The following is a 25,498-nucleotide window of genomic DNA, read 5'->3' on the forward strand; positions in this document are numbered from 1 at the left end:
CACATATGACTCTACTCTATGTTACTTAGTACTTAGCTTTCTCAATACTATTAACACAGACATTATATCTTGCACATAATAAATGTCAGGCCTATAAGATGTTCATACCTTTTGAATGTTTTACATGGATACAATCAATACACTTATAAGGAACACTGAAGAAATGTGAAATTTGTGTGAAGTTGTATAAAATGTTTTACTGGCCACCCAGCCTACTTATTCTGCATGATGCATTCACCTTATGAGACACAAATAGAGCTATTCAGAGAATGCTGAAATAAAACCTTTGTTGTGAGTAGACTTCAGTTTCAGACTTTGAATACAAATAACAAGTCTCAATCCTCATATGATATAAGATTCTTTTGAAAACCTCAAACTAAAAACTTGTTGTGTATTTGGCTGGTATGAACCACCCTACGATGCATTGAAATAGGCAAGGATTAAAGCATCATTGGCAACATTTCCTCTATTTGACTGTAATAAATTCCAAATCAGAATAACTGCAACATTACATTAAGAAATGGAGCTTAATGGTTTTGAAAATGATATCTATCCAATTTCATACTCAGTAGTGCATGTGACCTCATAGTTTTGGACAAATATTTGCATATTAATAAGAGTGATGAACATAATTATGGTGACTATAATAGATTAATCCAGGGAGGTGTCACCTCCCTGATTAATCTTATATACATGTACAGTACTCTCCGCATAATCGGGTAGGCTCGGACAGGGCATTTCTTAACCGATTAAGCGGAGTACCCGATAATCAGAAGAACACGTCTCATTCACAATTGACACACACATTGTGTATGTACATGCATTGTACAATGCACCAAACGGGTGCTGTTTGTTATTCCGAAGGTTCGCTGTTCCGAAGGGTCGTTAATCCGAAACACGCAAATTCCCTATACCTAGAGGTTCGTTAATCCGAAAATGAAATAGGGTTCGTTAATCCGAAAATTTGTGGCGTCATTCCGAAGGTTCGTTATTCCGAAGATTGGTTAATACGAAAATGAAATTCGGAACAATGAACCTTCGGAATAACGAATCTTAGGAATAAAGAGCCTTCGGAAAAACAAACCTTCGGAAAAACGAGCTGTAACAGCACCAAACACCTACACTGTATGCTAATAACATGCCTGCTTGCACAGCACATATACCTTACACTTGCTCAGTCAGGAGCAATAATTTACACTCTTTTTAAGGACAAATATGTCTTCAGAAAACTTTGTCGTTTGACTTTAGACTTCTCGCTATATTAACAGGCAGGCGTTTTCTGAAATGACCACGTCTCTTTGTGTGCATTAGTCACGTAGAACGTCGGGTTACTTTTCGAGACATGACTGGAGGAAAGTAAAATTATGGAGCTAGTGAATGGCCTGATTTTCGTTGTAAACTTCTCGTATTGTGGATGTTCTTGTGGAGCAAGGGAGGAGCGCAAGCGTGTTCAACACCTGTCTGCCTATGCAGTTGTGAGTGCCAGCTACATGTGTAATGTTCGTTTACTTGTGGCAAGTCGGTATTGGTATATTCCTACCTGTGTTTTCATGTTTAATCACTCCCCCAATGATCAGTCTTCTTTGCAAATTAAAAAGAGAATGCGATTAGCCCTGAAAATTTTGACATTCACGTTTTCTTTTTCTTAAAGTGTTGTATCTGCGATAAATTGTGGGTAGAATTTAGATAAGAAAGAATCATTTACCCATGTATGCGGAGAGGTAACCCGATTATCAGGTTTTTTAATGTGCATTCGAACTGATTTTGACATTACTACCAATTAAACGGAGTACCCGTTTATGCGATACCCGATTACGCGGAGAGTACTGTATAATTATTGCTGCACTTCCTTGAAACATCAAATAACAAGCTTCACAATAGAATGCTAACTTTCTGTAATGAAATAAACAGGCTTAGGGCATTTACTTTGATCTTTTGTTCGCTGTATTTCTTCAGCACTTCTTTTTTTTTTTTTGGTCAACCTCTTATTTCTGGAGATACATTGTACTTTTTTATTTGTGATAGTTCCCATACCCACACAAATGGTGGACATACTGCAAACACTGTCATTGACAGTGATCATTTAGGCCTACACATATCAAATTCATCACCTTACTGAAATAGCTCTCTTTTCATATAGCATATAGGCTAAGAGCATTAACTTGGTCTTGTGGTCCCTTTATTCCTTCAGCACTTTTGTCAACTCCTTATTTCTGGAGATACTTCATCTTCAGTTCCCCAGCCCAACACAAACAAAACTCATGTGTCACATATACTGCAAACAGCACATCATAGTATGATTGTCATAAACCCTGGACATATACACACAACACTGAAACATGAAATTACCAGCTGAAAGTTATGCTAACTTAATTTCTTTCTTTAACAATAGCATGCACGTTGAGAGCATTAGCATGTAGTGTTCTTGTGTTCTCTTTATATCAGAATTTTTGTCAACTCCTCATTGAAGAGATATTTCGTCTACATCTCCTCCCCCCCCCCCCAACAAAAAAAAAGAAGGTATAGGTTGCACTTTCAGGGTGTCATATGCCATATACAAAACAAGGTAGTTAATGTTTATGATTTAGTGGAAATTAGTGGAAATTATACATGAAGTCATGCACCACACTCTATGGTAGACTAAAGCTTACATAAATGAAGTATAATGTAGGCCTACTCTCTAAAAAAATTGAGTGAAAATTCACTCTTAAAAGAGTGAATACAAAAAAGAGTGAATTTACAGTGAAAATGGAGTGAATTTGGAGTGAAAATGTTCATTTTCACTCATTTTGGAGTGACCTCAGGGATCACTCGAAGATTTTGGAGTGATCCCTGAGGTCACTCTAAAACGAGTGAAAATGAACATTTTCACTCCTAATTCACTCCAATTTCACTCTAAATTCCCTCTTTTTTGTATTCACTCTAAAACGAGTGAAATTTTTTCACTCGATTTTTTATTTTTTTTTAAAGAGTAATAAGCATTGCACATGTTACAGTCACTATCTATAATTCTTGAACTGACCAGTTTTTGGAATGGATTTGTTTCATACAAATACGAAACATATTGGTCTATCGGCCAGTAAAACTATGATGCTTGATTTGATCTATTATATAATTGATGTCTACTCACAACAAAGGGTCTATTTCAGCATTTCCCAAAAATATGTATCATAACATTATCTATATTTTTTTTGTCACATAAGGTGGATACATATAAGGGTAAGGAGGTTGTGTGGCCAGTAAAACACCATACAATTGCAATCAAATGTCAAAATCTCTTCACTGCTCCTGCTTGAAGGTGTATTGAGAGTCATTAAAAAATTCAAAACGTATGAACATCTTTATAGGTCGGACATTATTTTTATACATGCAAGGTATCATGGCTGTTTGGAGAAACAAGTGAACATGTTTTGTGTTGTGGTATAGTATTAGTATACATGGAGACATGTGTGAACGTATGTGTGTCTGTGTGCGTGTGTGTGTGTGTGTGTGTGTGTGTGCTGAATTTCTGGGTGCAAACTACCCTGGGTCTCTGGGTTTAACGGGTAGTTTGCAGGCACAAACCCTTGTTGAGCATTAAGGAGTCTGCGCCAAGACTACTACATGCACTACAGTAACTGGCACTGTCCCTCAGACTGTTGGGAGACGCTACAGCACAGGGCCAATGGGACAGTGTAGTCTTGGCGCGCAGACTCCTCGACCAAAAACGAGGTTTTGTACCTGCAAACAAGCGGTCTGGCAACCCCTTTCCCAACCATATATTCTGTCAGTTGTCTATTTTGATTATGTACACCCATAGGACATTCATTTAGGCCAAGTTTGATCCATGGGCTCCATGGGGTAAATTACACCCGCCGGAGGGCCTTTTCGGGGGGTCCCTGGGGGCCGAACCCAACCTCAGGGACCAGGCTGACGCCCAATTTTTTAATGAGGAGGGTGGTCCCAGCAGGGTCAAACCTTTTGGGTTTGGTGGGGTAAATTGACCAGCAGCCAGCTCCTGGTCTAGTAGACACTGTACTTCAGAGCCTCTTTTCTCAGTTCACACTTTTCCTGAGTTTCTGCTTTCTTTCCAATTTTAGAGTGGTTAGGAGAGTTCATTGATTTCAGTTATACATCATTTTAGAGCTTGAAGTCTCCTCTTTTAGAATAATGGTCCAACTAAAAATTCATGTCTGGCGACTTTTTGAATTGAAATACAATGTACAACGATCTGATGCAAAATCTAGGTGGAATATCCTTGAATTTATATCAGACAAGTGTAGTAAGTCATCTATTGAGGGAAACCAAGCGGGGGAAGAATGTGGGAGGATGTGCCCCCTCCTAAATGAGAAGGATTTTGCATTTTTGTGATTGCGATTCAAAGATGTGAAATTTCCGGCGCACACTTTTGATTTCATATGTAATATAATGTAGCCATAATCAACGTTTCAATATTTGGAAAACTTTCAGACAAAGAGGCACAAACGTATACTAAATGTAGTTGGGGGAATAAAGGAAACATGAAAGAAAATATCCCCTTCCCACATGATGGAACTTTTGAATTTGTTTGAATTGAAGTGACAGATCTGGTGCGCACCTTTCGATGAAATATTCCGAAAGTGTCAATCTCAAAAGTCTACTAAGTGTATGGAAGTTGGCCTATAAACGGAGGAGGATGTGTGAGGGGGTATCCCTCCCACATTAGGGGCATTTTCCATTTTCAGAATTGAAATTAAACGATCTTGTACACTTTTGGTGAATTATCCTGACAATTTATTTTTAAAAAGCAAGAAAATGTTCTTCGTCGTTTTGTTTTGTTTTGTTTTGTTTTTTTTTTTTTTTTTTGGGGGGGGGGAAATCTGGAGGGTGGGGGTAAAGTGATGTGTTTGCATAGCTCCCAGCGAATATTTTTGTTCCGGGATTGATTAAGTGGCTGTATTGGGCCATGTAACCTGAGGTGACCGTGCATCACAAAACGAACAAAAAGTCACACACTGATTTTGCGTGAGGACTGAAAATAAGTGAAATGGGTCTATCCAGCCGATTTGGACTTTTCATATTTTCTGAAAGAGCAAGTTATCTTTTACATTTACTTTATACTAAAATTTGGTATCATAAAACGGGCAGAACAGTGTGTTTTTGACCAGTTTATCTTAAACATTTTTGGTAGAATAGTATGATTAGGTGTGTCTTTAGAGTCCCTTTTTCATTTCTGAAAAACCTTGTACACGCTCTTCACTTTCAACTCTAATCACTTTTGGAAGAAAAAGGCTACTGCTATGAAAGTTGGCATTAATTATGAACAGAATGTGTTAATGAGCCATGCTTAATTTCGGTTTAATCTGATAATCCCTTCATTGTTGTTACTCGGGTGGTTGACTTCCTGTTTTTCGTCCTATTCATCGCACAGCCAGCGCGGCTTGGTAGAGATTAAGCGCTTGAATAGACATTGTACTCTAGAGCCTCTTTTCTCAGTTCACACTTTTCCTTAGTTTGTGCTTTATTTCCAATATTTAGATAGGTTAGGAGAGTCCATTTGATTTGAATTATACATCATTTTAAAGCTTGAAGTCTGCTTTTTCAGAATATGGTATTCACTAAAAATTCATGTCTGGCGACTTTTTTGTTTTTGTTTTCAGGTGCAGGGTCACATATGATAATGCTTTAATATATCCATACAATGATACTTAGAAAATCAGGCCTAAAGAAATAAATAAAATCATATCAATTATAACGTTATAATGAATCAAACGTATTGGGTTAAGATATACAATGAACCACCTTTAACGGAAAACGGCGATGATCGTGTTTTCAGAAAGTCGGATAAGACATTTCATGTATGTTGGCCGTGATGCTTTACAGACCCGTCCTGCGAGCTACCAAAGGATTTTAAGCAGTTAAGTGGAATTTTGTTTAATGTCTTTGAGTAAATACGTATATTATAAATGAAGAAATTGTTTTGAAACCCTATTTGGGAATCCCTTAGTGAACCAACTCCATGCATTAATTGTACTTACTAAAAAAGCGCGGTACTATCTTTATATATCTCTCTTACGTATGGTAAGAGAGATATTCATATACTCACACTCAATCCCCCCCCCCCCCCCCGCGGTTCGTTTCCCTTAGTGAGATTCTATTTGATACACTAGTGATGCTACCTCCCACGTTTCCTGAAAATCTGTCATAGATTTTGTTTAAGGAGATGCTGAAAATACATTCTTCATCTTCAATCCCGCAACATCCTTTATCGCCGCCCCCATCAGGGCACCCCTGGATCCGGTATAATTAGGCATGAAAGTCTTCACAACGCTAGCTTAGGTCTATCTTCTTCTTTCTTTCTTTTTTTTTTTTTTTTTTTGTTCGACAGATCAGAAAAATCCAGAGTTTAAATATAGCGAATGGGAGACTTCAACTACCCCCCCCCCCCTCTTTATCCCCCACCTCAATCTTCGGATCTGTCAAGTTTGGTGAAAAATTCGTCATAGACTTTTCAAGAAGATGGAAACATTCTGAAAATCCCCCTCCTCCCCCTCACCCCCACCTACCCCCGATCAGAGCACCCCTGGACCCGTCATAATCAAACATGATATTTTTGTCGTTAATGTCTTTATCGCATGAACTTTTTCGGTTCGACAGAAGAAAAAACAAAAACAAACAAACAATCAAAAGTATAGGGACTCTGAGACTACAACCCCCCCCCCCCCCTTCGTCGGTGGGGAGGAGGGGGGTCATTTTAACAAATTAAGATCGAATCACCATAAATATACTATCTAACAAGTTTGGTGAAAATCCGTCATAGACTTTACAAAACTATGCAGAAATGTGGAAAATCACCCTCCTCCCCATTACCCTCCTTATCAGGGCACTCTGGACCAGTCATAATCAAATCAGAAATTTTAGTAACTAGTATCTTCATAACATAGTTCTATATTCTTCGGTTCGACAGAAGATTACAAATTCCACAGTTTAGGGACCTGAAGCTTCAACTCCTCCGCCCCCCCCCCCCCCCCCGGCGATGGGAGGGGGTGGGGCTCATTAAAAAAAAATAATAATAAAGATCATAGTCAGTCATTAATGTCTTCAAGGCACTAACTTTAAGGCACTTTATCTTTTTCGTTCGACAGAAGAAGATTTAAAAATCCACTGAGAGTTTAGGGACTCTGAGGCTTCAACTCTCCCCCCTTCGACCGGGGGGGGGGGGTTACTTGGGGGCTAATTTTAACTTATAAAGATCATATCACCGTAATGAGGCTATCTGACAAGTTTGGTGAAAATCTGTCGTAGACTTTTCAAGAAGATACTGAAAATGTAGAAAATCCCTATCCTCCCCATCACCCCAATCCCCCCCCCCCCGCGATCGGGGCACCAATGAATCCGTAATAATCAAACATGCAATGTCAGTTTAGGGACACTGAGGCTTCAATTTGAAGCCTCCCCCTACTTATGGCTGGTGCCCTGCATCCCTGGATCTGCCGTTAAACTTGAACTACTGCCATTAATGTCATTATAGAACCAACCTAGGTCATTCTTATTTGGTTAGAGAATAAACAGCCACTTTTGTTGAAAATCTGTCAATATGATTTCATGAAGAAAATATAAATGGTGGAAGTCCATGCATGGGCAGTATTGATATGGAGTTTATCTACTATCTTTATACACAATATCGCTTAAGTATATAATTTGCACATTTCCCGGCAAATTTTTGCACATTTCCCGGCGTTTGCACATTTCCTGGCAAGACGTTTGCACATTTCCCGGCGTTCTCTGTATTTAAAATCGCTGTGAGAAATGAAGTTATTTACCAAAACTTTTTTTTTTCTGAAAAAAGTGAGATATACCCTTTCTTCAATCAAATTTCCCGGTGGGTGTAATTCTTCAGGTCAAACTCTGTCCAATGGTTCGTAAAGCAAGATTACGAGTCCTCTCCCTCCCCCCCCCCCCAAAAAAAAAAAAAATATATATATATAATATTATATATATTTAACATTTTATGCACCATATACAATAATCATAATCTCTTCTCTTTTTTTGGCCAAACTGCATTTATGATTTCTATGATTTTTTTTGCCATAAACTAGAATCTTTGGTTCAATTTTGTGAAGTGCTCAGGGATATTCCATTATATCTAAAGAAAATGTTTGCTTCTCTTGACCATAACTTCAAAAATGTACCTTTATATGTAGTGACCAATATATCATTTAAAAGGTACTATTTTGTGCTTTATGACAGAGACCGTACTTCAAAATCTTCAAAATGGACTTATCGGTTTTTGCGAACAAACTCTTCATGTAGAACCTATACTGTGCGCAATATTTGCTTAGGACGTTATAGTTTCACGTCGCCAAACCGAAACGCATAGAATGATCAGAACAATTAAGTTTGCTGATATTAAGAGGGAAGACTCAACTATGATTGAGATGATCTGTTTAATCTTCCATAGCTTCTAATCTGCATTATACCATTTTATTTGTGTTACGCAGGCCATCATTAGTGTATACATTTTCAAACAACAAGCCTATTTCTGTAAAGTCTACATGGCAGTCTGCTCATCGAGCGTGGTGTATGGAGTTACTGCAAATTGTCCACTGCATGTATTAGGTCCCCCTGCTCGTTTGCTCAGAGTTTTACCAATCGTTATAGACTTATGAATATGCGACAAAATTTAGATTCTTCATGGATTTGTTTTCCTTACGTACGTGCTTTTTTTTTCATACACTTTCAAAATCTGTAGCTCATGATATTTACCAATGTCTTTACATTTCACTTTTTCTACTTTTTTTATGATCTCGACGTTTTGCTGTCAAGTGTTTGGTCTACATAATATATGCAGTGTTTGCATACACCGCATTGTACTCTGCATGTATTCTTTAGTTCTTTGACCTCGATCCATTTTTTTTTTTTTTGGGGGGGGGGGGGGCTCGTCACGAAGTATGTACCTGTTTGATTGAATTCCTCATATTTTACTTTGAATGTGTGTTTTAGTATGCGTCTTTTTTTAATACACTTCAACTTACACCATAATACAATCAATATGAAGGTACAAGATATGTAATGCTTCAAGAAGTGTAGGTTTATACCATTTCAATGATCATTATTCCAAAAAAATGAACTGTGGTCAAATTCATATCTCCTTATATAAATGAGGAATGTACAAATTGTAACTTTGAAAGCGCAATAGGAATATGCAGAAAATTAACAATAACGATATAAACTAAAGATGCACCTCTCTGCCAATGTCTGTTTCTTTCGAGCATTAACATTAGTCTTATGGTATATCGGTGTGTTTATTTTTAATTTTTTAAATCACCTAACTCTTTGCAATTTCTCTTTTCCTGTTCTCCCACATGATTTGACGAAAGGTTTATGTACACTTGTATCAACTGGTCACTATATTGATAAAGTCTATGGAAGAATTCTTAATCTAAAGCCTAACACCAGTGGTTCCTTTAGCCACTAAATAGGCCTGTAGTTTGGACGATACCAGCCTAATGCATAGTAAACAAGACAGTATGTTCTCGTAAATATACTGCTGAAGAGTATGGAAGTGCAGAGGTGAGTAAAGAGAGATTTGCAATAACAATGTGATAATAAAAGTTCTTACATCTTACGATTGAGCTTATGCCCTCAGGCTTCTGCTTGAACAGTGTATTTGTGTAAATTCATGTAATGAGTCACTCTGTTTATTATTTCATTTATCAATATGCAGTTTACGCCATGTTTTGGTTTGCTTCGTTGTTATTGTTTTCTTTTCTCGAGATACAAGATATGAAGTTGTCATTAGATATCTGGTATATATGACGGTTCTGAACATCCGTTCTCAATGGTCGGTGAAATGGCCCAATAGCTATTCACTCTGCCAAGTTTGTTAAGGTTCAGTTTGAAATGCTATTACATAAATGGTGATTTCCTCTCAACAGCCATCGCCTTAGCATCATCATCCCAGCAGCTATATATATAATGTAAGGACTATGTATGATATACATAACTTTTTGTCGCTAAATGTGACCCTGCATCACAAATCAAACAAATAGTGGCACCCCTTGATTTTCTGTGAGGACTCAAAAAAGGTGAAACAGGTCAACCGAGTCACGTTTGAGTTTTCCATATTTTCTGAAAGAGCTATTCTTCTTCTACATTATATCTAAGTTTGGGATCATAATTGGAATGGACAAGTGGGTTTTCAGCAGTTTTTCTAAACCCAATTTTCTTTTGGTAAAGTAGTGTGATCAGGTTTTTCTTAGCGGCCCCTTTTCATTTCTTGAAGATCCTCTGCACACTTCACTTTTAACTCTGGTAACTTTTGAAAAGATAATGCTACTGCATTGAAACTTTACATTTATTATGAACAACATGTTTTTATCAAGCATGCTCAATTTTAGCTTAATCTGATCATCACTTCATTGTTGTTGCTACAATAATTGACATCAAGTTTTGTTGTCCCATTCATGGCACGGGTAGCACGGGATTAGCACTTGAATAGACCCTGTACTTCACAGTCTCTTTTCTCAGTTCAAACTTTTCAAGAATTTGCGCTTTCTTTCTAATATTTAGATGGGTTAGGAACATCCATTTGAATTGAGTTATAAATAATTTTAAAGCTTTAATAGAGTCTGCTCTTTCAGAATCTGCCCTTAACTAACAAATTCTTGTCTGGCGGCTTTTTGTGTGCGTTGTGGTGCAGGGTCACAAATATTGTGTGTGTCTGAATAACTCGTACTTGTCCTTGTAGACATATAGTTGGGATTGGATCAACGACATTGATAGATTACGATTGTCCGTGAATATCCGTTTTAATGACGATCGGTGGAAGTGTGAAAGGGGTTTAAACGAGTACGGTATTTGTATACACCGCTCTGTGCTCTGCATATATTGGATCCGGTTTCTGTTATTATACATGCGTTTTGACGATATATTATATATATATATATATATATATATATAATGTATCAACTGGTCAAAACATCGATAGTAGAATCCATGAAAGCATTCTTAACTCAAAGCTTCACTCAAGGGGGTCCTTTGACAAGTAAAGGGACCTAAAGTTTGGACGATAACAGTTCAATACATAGTACACAAGCATTATTCCCTCGTACATACACTGTCGGAGAGTAGACGTGAGTGAAAAAAAAAAATAAAATGAAAATAAATAAAAAAGAGTATGTATACTCTCAACTAGAACAGTAAAAAAGAGATCTTTCAATGATAATTCTACAATAAAAGTTCTTACATCTCACGATTAACCCGTTGAGGACGAACCGAATTTGCAACAACACGCTTGACCCAAAGACACTTACCCGATTATTCTCGGGACTCGTCTTCCGGGCTTGTATACTGCATTGTATTTGTGTAAAGTCATTTAATCAGTCATTGTCTCTATGTGACCGTGCATCACAAAACGAACAAAAAGTCGCACACACTGATTTTGTGTGAGGACTGAAAAAAGGTGAAATAGGTCAAAGGAGCCGATCTTGACGTTTTCCTATTTTCAGGAAGAGCACGTCTTCTTCTACATTATATATGCTAAAATTTGGAATCATAAAACAGGCAGGAAAGTGTGTTTCCTAGCTGCAGTTTATCACGAAAATTTTTTTTCTTTGGCAGAATAGTGTGATTGGGTGTGTCTTTAGAGTCCTCTTTTCATTTCTTAAAAAAACATGTACTCACTCTTCACTTTCAACTCCCATAACTTTTGAAAGGATGCTGCTTCTGTCTTGAAAGTTGGCATTAATTAAGGACAGAGTGTGTTAATAAGGCATGCTCAATTTCAATTTGATCTGACAATCTCTTAATTGTTGTTACTCCAGTGGTTTATCTCCTGTTTTTTGTCCCATTTATCGCACAGCCAGCAGAGCTTGGTAAAGATTAAGCGCTTGAATAGACACTGTATTTCAAAGCCTCTTTTCTCAGTTCACACTTTTCCTGAGTGTGTGCTTTCTTTCCAATATTTAGATAGGTTAGGAGAGTCCGTTTGATTTGAGTTATACATCATTTTAAAGCTTAAGATCTGCTCTTTCAGAATATGCTCTTAACTAAAATTTCATTTATGGCCACCTTTTGTTAGTTTTGTGGTGCATGGTCACCTATGTTTATTTCTTTTATTTTTTTCTGAAGTTTACGTCACGTTTTTATTTGTTTGTTTTTTGTTTTCTTTTCTCCAGATACAAGATTTGGAATTGTCTTTAGATGAGTGGTGTGGCGGTTCTCAGCATCAATCGTGGATTGGGAGAGACTTGGCCCAATGGGTATTCACTCTGCCAACTTTGTCAAGCTTCAGTCTGCGATGTCGTTACCCGGACGGTGATTTCCTCTCAATAGCCACCGCCTCAGCATCATCATGTCAGGTCTGTCTTGTCAGGACCATGTATGATATGAGGTCTATGTATGATGTACATAACTTTTTTTTTAATCGCTGCGTGTCTTTGTGAATAATTCGTGTTAGACACCGTAGCTGTCCGTGTGGACATCCAGTTGGGATTGAATCAATAATGGCATTAATGGATTACGATCGTCCGTGGTGATCCGTTTAACGATCCCTGGAAGGGTAGAAGGGGCTTAAACGAGAACGGTGTTTGTACACAACGAGCTGTGTTCAGCATGTATTTTGTTCCCTGCCCTTCAATAGTGCGGCTTGGAATCTGTGACTCTTAACAGATATGTCTATTTTGAATGGATTTCCTCATACTATTGTTTGAATATTTTTTTCCCATACACTTTCCAAAAGTTGAACATAGTGCAATTTCCATTACATGTATTTTTTTTCTTTTCATAAGTCTACAGTTTGACTTCATTTTTTAACCTTAATTTGCTTTTTTTAAACACGGCCTTAGTTTTGGTTCCCTAATGATATGTCAATATTATTCAAACAGCCATGAAACATGCATTGTCTCTGAATTTGGTTATTTGAAGCAAGTACTAACCAGTGCATTAACATACATTTAACATGAAGGTACAAGATTGGAACTGCTTGAGGAAGTGTACACCATTTAAATGAAGATTATTAACCCTAAAAAAGGCCGGGGGGGGGGGGGTGGGTTGAATACCCCCCCCCCCCCCCGACATACAGTATTTCGCGACTACTCCGCTGCGCGAATTTTTTTGACCGCGCCGTTCGCTGACTTTTTACTTTCAAGTCTTGCGCATCGTTTGACACCATTTTCGCAAAAATGTGCATACCCTTACGACGCTACGTAACGTTTTATACATGGGTGTCAGACCGAAAATGGCTCAAAAACGTAATTTTGTATATAAAGTCTATGCAAAAGGAGCTTTCTCTTCTTATTCATAAAGATATGATTAGTTTCACTTTCATAGGCTGAAACTAATTAATGTTAGCATAATAATGCTTGAAATAGGGTCCGTCATAAATTTTGCGGGAAAAATGATAAAACAAAAGGTCGAAAAAACAAAGAAATACATAAGAAATTCATCTAAAAAAATACATAAGAAATTGATTTTGATACCAATTTTTTTTCAAGTACATTGTTAGGAATGCTACAAAGAATGTTTTCACCAAAACTTAGGATTCTACGAGCATTGATTTCTGATTTAGAGCAAAATGTATGATTTTATGCATATATTAGCATAATTAATTATAATGACAAAAATTTCCATTTCTTTTTGTATAGCTTGGTAGAGTACGCCACAGGTAATGCACGTGCCAAATATCATGGCGATTGCGCGATCGACGGCCGAGATCTCGAAGGGGGGGGGGGGGGTTGAATCAACCCCTCCCCGGCCACAGAACGCCCAAAAAAGCCCGGCCTGGTTAGGGTTAATATCATATATTTGGGCACATTGATAACTCTCTATAATGAGAATGAGATATTGATGACGCAAAAATGATGTCGGAAAAAATAACAATAGAGATATAGTAAAGATGCAGTTTCTGTGAAAATGGCTGTTTATTTCATGTACTGGCATAAGTCTCATGGTGTGTTGGTGTGTTTTTTTTTAATAATAATAATAATACATACATACAATTTCTATAGCGCAATTCTCCACTAATTGAATGCTCAAGGCACTTTACATCGAAGCAAAAAGACTGAAGATACAAAAACATCACCGTAATAGAAGAATCTGAAGAAGCAGAAGAGAGAAAAAAAAAAGACATGAAAGTTTGTCTTCAAGAGGCACTGATCTTCAAAATGCACTGCTAAACAAATAAGATTTTTAATTACTTCTAAAAGATGTAATAGAACTTGAGTCTTTCACCTCAAGAGGAAGTGAATTCCACAGTATGGTCCTGCGTTAGCGAAAGCTCGTTCCCCCAAGCTTTCCTAGAAAACTGAATATTTAAAAGACCTGAAGTTGACGATCGAATAGTTCGTTTAGGTTGGTATTGACAAAACAAACAAGCATTGTAATCAGGAACTGCTCCCTTAATAACGTGATAAACCAAAAGAAGTATCTTAAACCGAATACGCTCCTGTACAGGTAACCAATGAAGACTCTTAAGGATAGGGATGATATGACTGTGTTTACGTGACAAAGAAACAATACGTGCAGCGGCATTTTGTACCTTTTGTAATTGAGCAATGTGAATTTGGTAGATTGAAAAAAAAAAAAAAAAAAACATTACCGAAATCAAGGGGTGAAGAAATAAGTGCATGAACAAGGTTTTCCATTGCAGAGCGAGTCAAATACCTGAGGAAAAAAAAAACGATATGCGCAGTTGATAACGGACTGATTTATAAATGTTGGTGATTTGATAAAACATAGCCATGTGCGAGTCAAACATAACACCCAGATTGCATGGGCGTCAGCAGGGGCGGGGGGAGGGGGGATGCAAACGCACCCCCTTCAGACCAAAAAAAAGAAAAAAGAACAATCACCACTTCAGTCTGCGAGCGACCTCAATGCCGGACGCTGAAATTTAACATATTTCTTCTGTGTTTTTTTTTTTTTTTCTTCTCTTTTATTTTGCACCAGGGACAACAAAATCGTGTGCAAAAACAATTCTCATCCTGGGCTCTGTCAGCACTGTACGTCATATCGAGTATTCTACAATGTTTACTATTTATCGACCTTACTGTAAGGTACGGAGCACGTACATGTTTGCATGTACAGCTGCTACTTACAAGTATAAGGGTCTATGTACAGCACGTTGCTGCTGACCAATCCATATTGATAATGCGAGCCCACGTGCGAGCCTTAGCCTCATAAAAAAAGAAAACAAAAACTCGAGGGCAAGTATATTATAATTTTGCCCCCCTCCATAATTGATAATTGAATGAGATGAGAAACTGTGTTTTTTTTTTTTTTTCTGCTTTTTGGCGGAAAAAAAAAAGTTGCCTCCATGAAATATTCGAGGGGCAAGCGCACCATATCTGGCCCACCCACACAAAATTGTAATTCCCGAAATGAAAACATTTTCTTGCTTGTATTTTGTTAGAAATCTGTCCAAATATTTCACCTAAAAGTGTGTGTGTGTGGGGGGGGGGGGCATGGAGCAGTCGCCTCTCCCCCCCCCCCCCCCCCCAGATTTTGACCTGGAATTTGGAAGGTGGAAAAATTATAATCGAATATGGGAGAGGTATCTTACCACCCTCCCATTACCTTGTCCCTTCTATAGGCTTAGTATACAACGGGGAATGACAATTTCTGAATGCATCAAATTGCACCATTTACAACATCAAAATGCAATTTCAGTTCTCACCGTGCTGGGGGACGACCCCCTCCCACAACCTCTCCCTCACTAGCTCCGCTTGCTTTTATGACTTCAGTGTAAGAATTAATACAAAAAGTTTATTTAAATGACATCAATTATAGGCACATTGTTCAATAACAATTTTCATCAAAATGTACTGCTACCTTAACCCTATAAAGCTCAAGCTATTTTGATCCCTTCCAAGCCGGGGGGGGGGGGGGGCACATTGTGCCCCCATATATAACTTCTTTATTATATGAAGTATGACCGCCATATTTGGTACATAAGTAGAGCAACTTATACTCTACATGACGCAATATTTGAAATTTCTCAAGGTCATCCACAGAGGCCGCTATTCACCAAAATATAGATAGATACATAGAACATACGCTAAAATCATGTTTTTTTTTTCATATTTCTTTATCCCCAGTATATATGTGGTTTTTTTTTTTGTCAATCATTTTCATATTTACCACAAAGGAAAAGCAAGTCAGCCTTCACTGTTTACTATGGTTGAACTTTCTCAAGGTCAACATGTGGGGGCGCTATTCATTACAATATAAAGAAATATTTGTCCTCAGTGGGCGTTGACATGGCCCAATGGGTATTCACTCTGCCAAGTTTGTTGAGGTTCAGTCTGGAATGCTATTACCTAAAAGGTGATTTCCTCTCAGCAGCCATCGGCTCAGCATCATCATGTCAGGAACGTCATGTTAGGACTATGTATGATGTCGGGTCTACGTATGATGTACATAACTGTTGGTCGCTAAACATCTTATGTGTCTGAATAATCCAGTTGGGGGATTGGATCAACAACGACATTACTGGATTCCGATCGTCCCTGATGATCCGTTTTAATAACAATCCGTGGGAGTGTACAATGTTTGTATACAGCGCGCGCTGTGCTCTGCACGTATTGGTTCCCTCCCCTTAGTGCTGCATGAAATCCATGGCTATCCACAGACTTGTCTCTTTTCATTTGATTTCCTCATACTTTCGTTTGAATATTATTCTTTTAATACTCTTTCCAAAAGCCGAAACAAATAAAACCCCCTATACATGTAATATTCATAAGCATGCATTTTGATTTCAGTTTTCGTACATATTTACCTTAATTGTTTGTTTTAAACACGGCATTTTGTTTCGTTCTCTTATATATCTATAAATTCAAACAGCCTTGAAACATGCATTGTCTCCCAATTTGGCTATCTGAAACAAGTCCTAACCAGTACATCATCATACATGTTGATATGAACGTACAAGATTGGCACTGCTTGAGGAAGTGTACACCATTTCAATGTAGATTATCTCCCCCAAAAATGGGTCACATTGATAATTTCCTATAATGCGAGTGAAAAATTGATGACGCAAAACTAATGTTGAAAAACATAAAAATGAAGATATAAAGAGGTAGTTTCTGTTAAAATGATTGCTTATTTCGTGTACTGACATATTAAGTCCTATGGTGTATTGATGTGCTTTTTAATAATTTAACTCTTTGCAACTTCTTGTTTTCTGTTTTTCCACGTTTTTTAACGATTTTTTTTTCATGTATCAGCTTGTCAACATATCGATGGTGGAATCCAAGGAAGAATGCTTACCTCAAAGCTTCACGCAAGTGGGTCCTTTGACAACTGAAGAGGCCTAAAGTTTGGGCTCTAACAGTTCCATACAAAGTACACAAAGCATTAATATTCTCTCGTACATACACTGTCGGAGAGTATCCGTAAGTGCAAAAACAAACTAACAAAACAACAAAAACAGAAAACAATAAGTAAAAAAGATTTTAAAAAGAGTACGCATCCTCAACAAGAATAATAAATAGAGATCTTGCAATGATCACAGCTATAAAAGTTCTTACATCTCACGATTAACCCGTTGAGGACGGACTGAATTTGCAACAACACGCTTGACCCATAGACACTTGCCCGAGTACACTCTGGACTCGTCCTACAGGCTTCTACACGATCATTGTTTTTATGTAAAGTCATTTAATCAGTCATTGTCTCTATGTTGGGTTTTTTTTTTTTTTTTTTTTTTTTTTTTGCTTTTTTTGTTTGCTGTTTTTGAAGTTTACGCCATGTTTTGGTTTGTGATGTTACTGTTTGCTTTTCTGCAGATACAAGATATCAAGTTGTTTATAAAAGATTGGAATGGTGGTTCTGAACAACAATCCTCGATGGGAGGTGACTTAGCCCAATGGGTATTCATTGTGCCAGGTCTGTCGAGCTTCAGTCTTGACGGCGATTTCCTCTCAACAGCCATCGCCTCAGCATCATCCTGTCAGTTCATGTCAGGACCATGTATGATTATAAGGTCTATGTATGATGTACATAACTTTTTTGTCGCCGCGTGTCTGTGTGAATACTTATTATTCGTTTAGACACCGAAGCTGTCCGTGCGTGTGGACATCCAGTTGGGATTGGATCAACAACGTATTGATGGATAACGATCTCCCATGATGATCCTTTTAACGATCAGTGGAAGTGCAAAAGGGACTTAAACGAGTATGGTGTTTGCATACGTCGCGCTGTGCTCTGCATGCATTGGTTACCTGCCCTTAGTGCTGCTTGAAATTCATGGCTGTCAGTCATTGTCTCTATGTTTGATTTTTTTTAAAGTTTACAGCATGTTTTAGTTTGTTTTTTTATTGTTTGGTTTTCTCCAGATAAAAGATATGAAGGTTTCGTTGCAGCGTTGGGATTTCAGTTTTCAACATGCCCCCACAAAGGGCGGTGACTTCGCCCAATGGATATTCACTCTTCCAAGTCTGTCAAAATTCAGTCTGGAATGCCCTGACCTGGACGGTGATTTCCTCTCAACAGCCATCGCTTCTGCATCATCCTGTCAGGTATGTCATGTCAGGACTTTGTGTGATGTCATATCTATATAAGATTTATTTCTTTTGGTCGCTTAGTTTCATGTTTCCCAGATTCGTTATGTTTATCATTGAATGAACTGGCAACCGTCACTGAATAGATCAATGCATAAACTGTATCTTTTTCACATAAGATTCGATAACTCATAGTGACGATGGCCATGAAGGAGGAGAGGAGGACATACAAACCATTAACGCATGCAGTTTTTCCCTATAACAATATAAAACCACATTTTGATATTTAATTCCAGTTTATCATTAAGTCAGCATATCGTCGATGGGGGGGGGGGGGGGACAAGACCGTGCATCTGAAATTTTGGTGGAAATGACCTTGTTTTATTAATGGTCAAATAATTGGATAAGTGATGTCCTGTCTAAATCATCCCTGTCTTACTCCCAAAATGAAGCCACCACGGCATGTCAAAAGAAAGACTACCCCATTCGCTGTATAGGGCTCACACCTGTTAATAAAATGGAATGTCCTAGACTCCTTCACAAAAACGTACCAAAGATACCCCAAAATGAATGAAGAAAAAAATAAAAACCAATAATGCAGTTTGGCAAGAAAGTGAAAAGCTGCAGATATTGAGTATGAATTCCTCTACAAACGGCATTTTGGTTGGAAGATGAAAGCTTTTCTTATCGAATTTGCAGGGACTATATTTCATTGGGTGCCCATATACAAAATAGCTGTTTTTTAGTTAACAAAAAATAACTCGTAGTATGGTTTTGCAGACCCTTGGACACAGTTTGTGCTGAAAAACCTGTCTTAGAAATTTGATGGATGAAAGGGTATATTGAAAATGAAACACCTCATTTTTTTCAAGCTATTTTACAGAATGTTCTCTATATACATTTTAACACACGTCTCTATTGGGAATTATTTACCCGTGTGAGCCTTATAGTGCTTTGGCGGCCATGTTTTTTTGTTTTTTGTTTTTGTTTTTTTGCTTGTTTTTGTTTTGTTTGTTTGTTTGTTTGTTTGTGTGGGTTTTTTTTTTTTTTTTTTGCTCTCCTGAACATTTGACATTTTGTAGATACGAGGTCTTGTCGCCCCAGCGACGATATTCAGGGAGGTTATGTGTGTCAGTACAACTTGTATCCCTGACGTGTCTCGTGGCTTGTGTGGGGGACTGGGGGTGTGTGTTTCTCCAAATGTGCTGCCAATCTTTCCATAGCACGACTATCTAGGAATCTTTAGAATTTGTTCAAGTTATCAACTCTATATTTTCGACAGTTTACAGGTTATATTGTAGCAATCCAATTTCTATGTGATGTTATTTTTAAAAGATTTTTATATTGTTATTATTCATTTATTTATTTGTCATCTGAGGTACTAACCGTTACTTGAAGCCTACGTTACATAACCCAGTTACCGATGCTGCTACGCGCGTATCGCAGCTCAGCCATGGTAACCCTTCAATGTTTTCTTTGTGAAAAAAAAAAGAAGAAATAATGAACACTAGGTTTTCATCACGAGAGAAACATGGATAACTCAATTAATCTTGTGAACATGAGGATATTTGATTTGATTTCAATCTGAATTTAATTGTGCCTTCGTGAGGACTGGGTTCTTTGTGCGTTGGCTTGCCGTAGATGGAGTGTTGGCTGTCACAAAAAAAAACCCCACTGAAAATAGAGATTTACCAATGACATGAATCTTTATTCCAAACATGTTGTAGACAATGTTCTGAATACAACTCCTGATCATGACCGAAACCATGGTGTTATTTCTAATCGAGCTCATTTTCTCTGGAAAGATGTATCATTTGCATTCAGAACATAGGAACAGTTTCGCGTTGTCAAAACGCATAAAACGAGCAAAGGAGTTTAATTTCTTGATCTATAAAGGGAATACTTTAATCTGCATTCATTACACACAATTTTGTAATACGCAGGTTGTCACCCGTTTATGCATTAGCGGCAATTCTATATTTATCTGATCCACATGGAGAATTATGTGTATGTGTTCTTTTAGCCATGTTTTGTTACGACGAAATTCATGTGAAGGAAATTAAAGTGAGATCAAATATCTCACCTTTATTTGCGTATTTATTTATGTATTAAAAAAAAACACACACACACACACACACCGGAAGTCTGGAAGATTTTTAAGTGAAGCCTGTAGCAGGACGGGGTGCACCCCTTTGTTGGCCGGGTTTCTCTCGGCGCTGTCTTTCCACAGATTCTCTTCCGTTTATAATGTTAGGCCTTCTACACAGCAGAAGATTTCAGTATCTATTTCTTCGGGATATAGCTGCTTATAGAAAGAAAAGAAAAAGAAAAGACGACCAAACAAAACGAAATAATGCACAATGGCACTCATTAGTCTCAGTGCTCGATTCCACTATACACGAATTGTCTATAAGACTGCAATACACGTATCTGCAAACTTAATAGTCATGCGGAATATAGAAGTCTAGTAATCTAATCCTACTGAGTTCTTGTGTGTTTTCTCAGCTCTTTTGGGCATGGCACCATTGCAATCGAATCTGCCCTGGTGTTCAGTATGCACACCAGAAATATGGTCTGGAGGCGCATATAGTTCTATAAAAGTACTTACTTTTGGTGTATTAGATCTGCAATGCATAATGACAAATTCATTGTTAGGCGGATAAAGGCATAAAAACTATCCCTATGGGAATCTTAATCAAAATATATGTGAGTATCGTTATACATGTGGCGCGAAACCTCGTGGTTGGCAGAATGTCGAAAAATAAAGTTAGATGAGTAGGTTTTGGAAGATATCGGATCGACCATTCTAGTCAAAATTGCACTAAATGCATGTATTACGTAGGTGACCGTAAGCCGCATAGATACTTGAAATATATGGGAAAGATGTTTGTTTGATTCATTTTCCATCTGAGAAGATGGCTGGATAGCCCATATTCAGCTACGTTAAGCTGGTCTTCCATGGGGTCCAGTTCGGTGTGAGGTGGGACCACTTCACCGGGTTAAACACCCTGCTCTTTGCGATGAATGAATGAAGCGGGATCTTTTACGTGCATGAGTTGTTACTCTCTCTTACACGGGACCTCCATTTTATGTCCTATCCGAGGGACAGAGTGTTTTGCCTCTTGCTAGAGGGGACGGTATGCTTACACACAACATTGCTCAGTCCAGACTCGGGTTCGAACCCGGGCCGCGTGATCGTGAGGCAGACGTGCTACCGACTGAGCCAACTCACCGCCCTTTAAATGTTAAAGGGGAAGGCTAGTAACTGATCAGTGGGAATCAGTGGAAATGCTAGGAGATGATTGTTCTAATCCTTATGGGATTCATTCAAGAGTTCATTGTATATCTATTGTTGTGTGAAATGATTTGCTTCAGAACAGTCTCATATTCAAGTAATGTGCAGATTAATGCTCCGTCACTGACCAGGGACGCTAACCTGGAAGCATTAAACTGCACATTACTTGAATATGAGACCATTCTGAAGCAAATCATTTTCACACAACAATAGATATACAATGAACTCTTGAATGAATCCCATAAGGATTGGAACAATCATCTCCCAGCATTTCCACTGATTCCCACTGATCGGATACTAGCCTTCCCCTTTAAAGCAACTCTCACAAGTAAATCTGACAGCCCTAAATTGGGTGGAGCAATTTCAAAAGATTTTGTTCATATTTTTCTGTCATTCCGGAATTCTTTTCTTTCACGTCTTTGGCCTCAATTTATCAGGCAAACTCGTTCAATAACTTAATTATAAAGTAGAAAGATACTACGTGAGTGGAATAGTCTCTTATGAATAATCACCCAAACGGCTGATTCTCTTCAGGCTTGACTAGTACAAGTCGTGAGTCGTCCCTATACTGGATACATCATTCAATGTCACAATGGATTTTGTCACGTGAAAATAAGCACAGTATACACGATGAGGACAGGCCATGAGAAATGGAGTATTCTTGAATGTGTGCCTTCTATTCCTTTTCCTCAGATCCACGAACTTTCGATGACATTTGAGGATGGTTGGATGTCAACGTCAGCAGCAGCAGCAACAGACTTTGCCAAATTTCTGTGCCGTATGCCACATCTTGAACGGGCTGACATTTCATGCCGCAGGCAGCCGCTGCCTGAGACATTCTTCACAGGAATAACTTCACAACAAGCAATCTGCAAGGTAAATGAGTATTAGTAGGCCCAAATAGCATTTTATTTACTTCTTGCTAAGAAGGGAACAGGTATATATTCATAATTTTATACGATCGATATCAACGTATAAACTGCTAAAGTCTTTGCGTTCTTTTCTGATATCTATCCTTCAAAGAAAAGGGTAATCCATTTTATAAATATTTGACAATATTTGTTAAATGATAATAGACATTTTTTCCCGTCCGCTACACCAGTTTAAGAAAATAACTCCTAGTGCAGTGTTTCCAAATGTATCAGATTGAAGAGACAGTATATCCAATAAGCTGTACTATTCCTCACCAAGATAACAGAGTGAAATTTTGATATGCAGCAATAGATATTAGACAACAAAAAAAAAAATAAGTTATTATATAAAATAACATGTAGGCCTACTTAGACAGCAACCATCGTATGGTTCTCTTCTGTGTTTTTTGTGCACGCTACAGCTTGAGGACATTACCATCAATGGCAAGCCCTTAAACCAGTGGCTCGGTGACAAGTAAAGGAGGCAAGACACATGACTGGTATGCCCTTTATTATAAAGTATCTTTTTGTGTGTTTCATAGTGTTTAATGCAGATGAGGATTTGCTTTCAGATACTCCAATTCGATCGTCTAATTCTGCAGTCTTATTGATGAGCATATGTGACCCTGCACCTCAAAACAAACAAAAAGTTGCCAGACATGAATTTTTAGTTAAGATCATTTTCTGAAAGAGCAGCCTTTAAGCTTTAAAATGATGTATAACCCAAATCAAATGAACTCTCCTAACCTATCTAAATATTGGAAAGAAAGCACAAACTCAGGAAAAGTGTGAACTGAGAAAATAGGCTCTGAAGTACAGTGTCTATTCAAGCGCTTAATCTCTACCAAACCGTGCTGGCTGTGCGATGAATGGGACAAAACAACAGAAAGTAAACCACCAGAGTAACAACAATGAAGGGATTATCAGATTAAACTGAACTTTGACATACCTCCTATTCTGTCCATAATTAATGCCAACTTTCAAAGCAGTAGCACTATCCTTTCAAAAGTTATTAGAGTTGAAGTGAAGAGTGTGGACAAGGTTTTTCAGAAATGAAAAAGGGATTCTAAAGACACACCTAATCACACTATTCTACCAAAAATGTTCGAGATAAACTGCAAAAAAAAAAAAAAAAAAAAACACACACACACACACACACATACTTTCCTGCCCGTTTTATGATACCAAATTTTAGCATAGTGTAAAAGAAGACCCGCTCTTTCAGAAAATATGAAAAAGTCAAGTTCGGCTAGGTTGACCCATTTCACTTAATTTCAGTCCTCATGCAAAATCAGTGTGAACGACTTTGTGTTCGTTTTGAGGTGCACGGTCACATAATAGGCAATATTGGCAAAGCCAGGTTGGAGCAGTATCAACGGCGTAAATCCGTACTGAGGAGTGGGGGGGGGATGATCGGCGATAGCCACCTTCACCACGATTACAAGCCCATAACCGGACCGGCGCAGCCCTTGGGAGGGGGGGGGGGGGAGGAGAGAAGCTGCCCCCCACACACACACACTTTACAGGAATCAAATGTCCCACTCTTTTCCATGCAAAGTGGGAGGGAAGTGGCAGCAAAAATATGTGACCCGCGACAACGGTTTCAGGCAAAAGTCGGGCATTTTGAAAATTCATTTTTTCACTGAATCACATTGCCCATTTCCTAAGCTTTGCATTGATATAAAACACTTGTATTCTTCGACACCATAAGTGGGCATGGAAAGCGAAATAAAATGCACTTTTTAAGTTGTTAGGCTGACAAAATTGCGAGAAAACGGGCTTTGAAGTTTCACCTCTTACTCAAAGACAATGTCCGAGCAGCGATGCGAGGTGAGAATCACCCATCCGTACGATGGTGCCAATCGATGTTAAGCTCCGCCTCTAGCAACCACATCGCCTTCTGATTGGCTCACTGAGAGAGTCAAATTTCCCGGGCACCCTTCCTAGTAGCTCAGCGTATGGAGCCGAAACACAATGCGGTTTGCTCGGGTTTATTTTACCAGTGCGTCTTTCAAGATGGCGGATACGATAATTGCACGTATGGTGTACATTGTGTATGGTGCACGCATTACGCAATGTCATCCACACGCCATGACCATGTGCATGTAACAGGAGCGGGTGGCGAATCCACACATTTACAAATCACGTTTTCATTGTTGTTGATTTGACTTTATCATTGGCGACCCTTTTGAAGGCAGAAAAATGCCAGTGCTGGCAAGGGTCACGATTCCTATTTGTTTTGCTTTTACAAGCCGTGCATATGTTGCCTTGTTCGGTGGTGTTGATTATATCAAAACAAACAAACAAACACGTACGCTTCGTTAGTTTGGTGCGATCTTGATGTGTAGTATTAAAATATAACTGGTTACATGTGACCTCTCCTTTCCTCTCATCATCCTTCCCTTTCGTCAGTCTGCTGTCATAATTCTTACTACATGTACAAGTAGACTATTTTTTTTTTCTTTTCACACGATTATGTCGTGCTACATGATTTTTGTTTCACTTCCGTTGTCGAACATTACGGTAGAATAGTTTAGATAGAAAGCCAAACGAAGAGCACGCACTACAGAGCGAGCGTATAAACCACTATATAGCAAGAACAATGGAGCGTGTAATCATGCACGCGTGGACAAAGCATTCCCAAAACGCTGCAACTGGTGTCTCCGAAGGCCGAATTATGTAAATGTGTGCGACGCACCAGCCAATCGCATGCGAGACCCTGCGCCGTAGCAACACTGGGGATATTGGCGCGGCGTTCGAAAGAAGCTCGAAACTGACGAGTGCGAAGCAACATAGGGTGCTTAAAATCCAATTTTCGATAGGAAAAACGTAGT

The 25,498-nt window shown here is 38.4% G+C and overlaps 1 protein-coding gene across 1 annotated transcript in view; it reads left to right on the plus strand.

The window, feature by feature from the left end:
* The window catches only part of LOC140246799 (uncharacterized), a 238,570-nt gene extending 215,427 nt beyond the window's left edge, over positions 1 to 23,143 (plus strand). Inside the window, exons 7-10 of the mRNA XM_072326131.1 lie at positions 12,138 to 12,320; positions 18,294 to 18,476; positions 22,447 to 22,629; positions 23,087 to 23,143. Of these exons, the coding sequence (XP_072182232.1) occupies positions 12,138 to 12,320; positions 18,294 to 18,476; positions 22,447 to 22,629; positions 23,087 to 23,143 (606 nt within the window). The remainder of the gene's footprint in view (positions 1 to 12,137; positions 12,321 to 18,293; positions 18,477 to 22,446; positions 22,630 to 23,086) is intronic.
* Positions 23,144 to 25,498: the final 2,355 nt, after the last annotated feature.

Source organism: Diadema setosum, chromosome 3, assembly GCF_964275005.1.
Source record: "Diadema setosum chromosome 3, eeDiaSeto1, whole genome shotgun sequence".
In the NCBI taxonomy this organism is placed as follows: Eukaryota; Metazoa; Echinodermata; class Echinoidea; order Diadematoida; family Diadematidae; genus Diadema; species Diadema setosum.